Raw genomic sequence first — 5000 nt, 5'->3', positions numbered from 1 at the left:
ACGTCACAAAATCTGCGCAAGCGCATATTTCCTCAATTCAAACTTCGCGGTTTGTGCTAGAATTCGTTTCTCTCACGACTTCGCGTCTCGCTGTATACAACAATGAGCGACAAACTCACCGTCGGCATCCGCATCAATATTCAACGTTCAGACGGTAAGCAGCAGTCCAACAATGTGAGCAGCCATGCCAGTCACCAGGGAAACACAAGAAAACACAATTCTATTGCTCTAGTAACTGCAAAACAGCGATAAATAGATAGAATTTAGAGTAGCCGAGTGGTTGTCTGTTGGAGGGTCATAATTGGCTGAGTAGTTTTCACTCGGATGTTTTGTCTCGTTGACTAGATTAGTGAATGGTGGGTAGTTGTTGGGTAGTTGGATGCTGAGTTGTGTGTGTGTGTGTGTGTGTGTGTGTGTGTGTGTGTGTGTGTGTGTGTGTGTGTGTGTGTGTCTGTCTGTCTGTCTGTCTGTCTGTCTGTCTGTCTGTCTGTCTGTCTGTCTGCTGTACAAGTAGAATCTGTATGAGAATATATTATGTCTGTTTGTCTGTCTGTCTGTCAAAACACTGTCTGTCCGTCTGTGTTTGTCTGTTTGTTTGTCTGTCTGTCTGTCTGTCTGTCTGTCTGTCTGTCTGTCTGTCAAAACACTGTCTGTCCGTCTGTGTTTGTCTGTTTGTTTGTTTGTCTGTCTGTCTGTCTGTCTGTCTGTCTGTCTGTCTCAATCGCACAAAATCTCTACCAAACTAAAACTCTACAGAAACCAGCCCTATATAGGACTGTACAGTAAAGCACATTAATAATTGTGTGTATTGTTCATTCTCTTCACTTTCCTTGTATGTTCCAGTAAGCGGGATGTCTTCCTGGTAATCACTCTAGCGTTACATTGTTGTAACTGAACTGATAAACGTTGTCTCCAATATGTTGTAAAATTGGATGCATTCTGATGACCGTTCTCATCATAAGACATGAGAGAAAGAGTCTTTAAAAACTGTTGAGCCTCATCACCCCATCTGCCATAATGTTCAAATACCAAAGGGATTGCTGTTGGTGTATACCCTCCTGGTAGCAGTTGGGAGTCATACTTTGTATGTTTGATCTTTTCTCTTCTGGATGCGGCAGCACCATCAACATAAGCAGCTCTAGATAGGATGTCTTTGCTGAATGGATGTGATAGAGCAATGTCTAATTCTGCTGCTGGCGTGCAGAATGATTCCGCAACATAGATGTCTGGCCTTCCACTGGAAGTGGTGTAGTGATCTTTAGGCTCAATGTAGTACGGTACATGTAACTGGCTGAGACAATCTGCCCACACAGAAACTATACAGTTGTGAGACCACACTGGTCCACCTCCAAATTTACAAGTCAACAGATGATATCCTTCTCTATCGATCGTTTTTCCACATTCACATTCGTACTCATCTGCCAACAAAGGCAAGGGCATTGCCATTCCCAACCTCATGAATGCCGACAAGCGGAAATTTCCAGGTAAGATTACGAGATTCTGGGTTGATGGAGTGGCATTTAGCCAAGAGCCTGCACCTTTTCCTTGCAAGGAACGTAATCTTGCTGAATCCTTTCCAGATTCTTTATCCAATAAAGTATTGACTTGAGCTTTCATGACCTTATCTATCAGATGATGTTGCAGACGCTTAGTATTAGACAATAGATCATTCACTGATTGATCAGGATCTAAACATTCATGAAGAATGTGGCCTACAGAATTTTCAGGATTTTTTGAGGATAACAAAACATCTATCTGAGGTTCTAAAGCTACAAAACGTTTTGGCAGCTCATGTACAGAATGAGCCCACAAGGACACAAAAATCAAGTTTGATATTTCTTGTAATGATGTCAAGCCAAAACCACCATATCTGATAGGCAAGGTTGCTTGCTTCCACTTTTCATCAGTAAGGGCAGAAATTTGTAACAAATTTGAAAATGTAGAGTGAGATAGATGATCATGAAGAACTGCAGCAGCTTGCATGCTTTTGGGTTTAACACTTCGAGATAAGTAAAACGTTCTTGGTAAGTGACAAAGTCTTAGCAATAACATAGCGTCTTGAGTTCCTAAAGTGAGTAATTGATGGCATAAATTTTCTCCATGTTTAGCGATAGTAACACATGCCTGTGACATGAAATTTTCCTTTCCAACAGGAATTCCCAGAATAGATATTCCCTCTGTTGTGATAGGAATAGATGTATGTGACTCGATCTCGACAGATGAAGGGTTGTAAATTTCACACTTGGTATCCTGAATGTCCAAACCAATATTATGGAACATAGGCTTCAGGTCTTCAAAGACTGCCAAGACATTATCAGAAGGGCCTACTAGAAACACATCATCTAGATATGCCAAGACCACTACACAAGGATGATCATTCTGCAATTTGGTCAACAATTCTTGAATTGCAGTAGCAAACAAAACTGGACCCAAAGGATCCCCTTGATGTATGCCTTCTTCAGAAGACAGTATGACAGGGCTGTCTCCTTGCAAGTAGATAAGGGGACTAAAGCCTGCGTACATTTGGTTGACATGGGGAAACATCTCAGGAAAGTGTTTTGAGACCTGAGTAAGTAGATGAGACCTTTTAACAGAATTAAAGGCATTCTTGGCATCAGTCTTCATGACCACCCAATCTTTATGAGAATCTAGCAGCAACTGAACATGATGAACCAAAAGATCGGCTCCACCATCTGTGGCAATGCCATGCTGTAAAGGAGCAAAGAATTTACTAAAAGAGTCCTTGTATTGAGAACAGATAGCCTTTGCAGTTATTCGTCGAAACACTTCATCTATTGCAATGGGCCTCACATCTCCTGAAGACTTAGGCAGAGCAATAAGACGAGCTGCACACAATAGCTTTGTTATTGGTTCAGGAACTAAGCCAGCTGCAATAATAGAGCAAACTCTGAAAAGGTTCTCAGCTGTGAATGAGTCAGATATCAAAACTCGAAGATGTTCATACCTCCAGCCACTGGGTCCACATCCTGATCCTTTAGGTGCTGTCTTTATGTTGGTAATGAACTGATGTGATGACAACTCTACAGGAGACTCAATAAAAGGATCTGCTAATTGCTCTTCAATTACTGAGGACCTCCTAGGGTGTTTTGCTGCAAGCTTTTGAGTAGTCTCCTTTGTTGCTGGTGCCAAGCCAGAACTTGTGAGAACTCGTGCTGCTTTGGATAGTTTACCACATCTGATCAAACAGAGCGCTGACTTCCTGGTTAGATCTTTAGATCCTTTTCTACCTTTCGATGACATCGTCTGGCTGGTCTTGAGATCAATCAACTGATCCCATCTGAAGTTCTTGAAATTGTCATATGCTCCAATAATACACTTATTCTGTCTGTCTCTTTGTGTCTGTGTGTCTGTCTCTTTGTCTTTCTGTCTGTCTCTGTCTGTCTCTTTGTGTCTGTGTGTCTGTCTCTTTGTCTTTCTGTCTGTCTCTGTCTGTCTGTCTGTCTCTGTCTGTCTGTCTCTGTCTGTCTGTCTCTGTCTCTGCCTGTCTCTGTCTGTCTGTTTGTCTCTTTGTTTCTCTGTCTGTCTGTCTATCTCTGTCTGTCTGTCTGTTTGCCTTTCTGTCTGTCTGTCTGTCTGTCCATGTTTGTGCACGTGTGTATGTGCGTGTGCACATGCTCACACACGCTCGTCGCACATGTAGATGTGCATCTTCAATTTCAAACTTTTATTCTAATTTTGTAACCATGCATTTCAATTTAGAAAAACTTTATGGTTGACAGGTCGAGTGCATGACGCAGTTGTGACGGCAGTTAACAATGCAACATCCTGTGTTACTGTTGAGTGGTTTGAACGCGGAGAAACGAAGGGAAAAGAGGTGTTTCATACTGTGATACAACTGTATTGGTGTGTACGTGTATTGATTGAATTTGGGCTGGTTGTAGATTGAATTTTCGTGCATCTTTGCAATCAACCCAGAGTTGCAGACGGTCACAACAGCTCAGAAATCAAGATCACGGTATAAGCATTCTACATGCATTAGATGTGTGTGTGTGTGTGTGTGTGTGTGTGTGTGTGTGTGTGTGTGTGTGTGTGTGTGCGCGCGCTGAGGTGCATATGTACAGAAATATCTTGAGTGACTGCTTAATTGCCTTGTTTGTGTATGTTTGTTTGTATGCCTGTCTGTTTGTCTGTCCGTTTTTCTGTCTGTCTGTCTGTCCATCTGTCTGTCTGTCAATCACATTTATTTGAACATTTATCTATCATACATTTCCGTAATGCAAATAACTATATATATGATGTCCAACTACGATCAGTGTTTGTGCACTACTAGTAAACTAAACTCAAAACAAAACTTGAAGGAACTATAACTCTAAAACTCTAAAATCAGCTATACTACATGCAAAGCCCTCAGTGTCAGCTAGTGGCGAAAGTACTGAGTGGCATGAAAGTCACTTCTGTTGTCTCCGGTCAGTGAAGATGACTTCTTGGACTGAAAAGCGTTTGCTCCAGAAGTCGATAAGCTTCGCTGGATTTAGTCTTCCTACTTCATCTGATGACTTCTTTGCTATCAGTTTTAAGAATTTCCATCCATTAATCCTCCTACTCCAAAGTATTCCATTGCTAATGGAATTGTACGGACGATTGAATCTCCTGGTAATTGTTCTTGTCGTATTTTGCTCCCTTCTTTTCAGCTCTCCTCTCTGCAGAGGCACCATCAACACCAGCAGATGTGGGGAAGATGTCACTGCTCCATGGGTGGGCAAGGGAGATGTCAAGATTGATGTTGTATCCGGTGTTGGAGTTGAAGAAATGATGTCTGGTCTGTTGTCTGTAGTTGTGTACTTGTTTCTCGGCTCCCTTAGATATGGATATGCAGCCTGCGAAAGCAATTTGTCTGTCTAGCTGTTCATCTGCCTGCCTGCAGTGTTCTCCCCAGAAATCTTAGAAGGCAGAGCGGAATACTCCGTGAAGTGGGCATTAACCAATGACACGCCCACTGGCAGTCTAGACTATATTTTACAGATCAATGAGGCTCAACT

The 5000-nt window shown here is 42.1% G+C and overlaps 1 protein-coding gene across 1 annotated transcript in view; it reads left to right on the top strand.

The window, feature by feature from the left end:
- The first annotated feature begins 27 nt into the window (after positions 1-27).
- The window catches only part of LOC134185457 (kinesin-like protein KIF2A), a 12711-nt gene continuing 7738 nt past the window's right edge, over positions 28-5000 (top strand). Inside the window, exons 1-3 of the mRNA XM_062653243.1 lie at positions 28-154; positions 3741-3835; positions 3903-3976. Of these exons, the coding sequence (XP_062509227.1) occupies positions 103-154; positions 3741-3835; positions 3903-3976 (221 nt within the window). The 5' untranslated portion in view covers positions 28-102. The remainder of the gene's footprint in view (positions 155-3740; positions 3836-3902; positions 3977-5000) is intronic.

This window comes from Corticium candelabrum, chromosome 10, assembly GCF_963422355.1.
Source record: "Corticium candelabrum chromosome 10, ooCorCand1.1, whole genome shotgun sequence".
Taxonomy (NCBI): Eukaryota; Metazoa; Porifera; class Homoscleromorpha; order Homosclerophorida; family Plakinidae; genus Corticium; species Corticium candelabrum.
The sequence above is the reverse complement of the archived record's forward strand: the minus strand, read 5'-3'. Positions and strand labels throughout refer to the sequence as shown.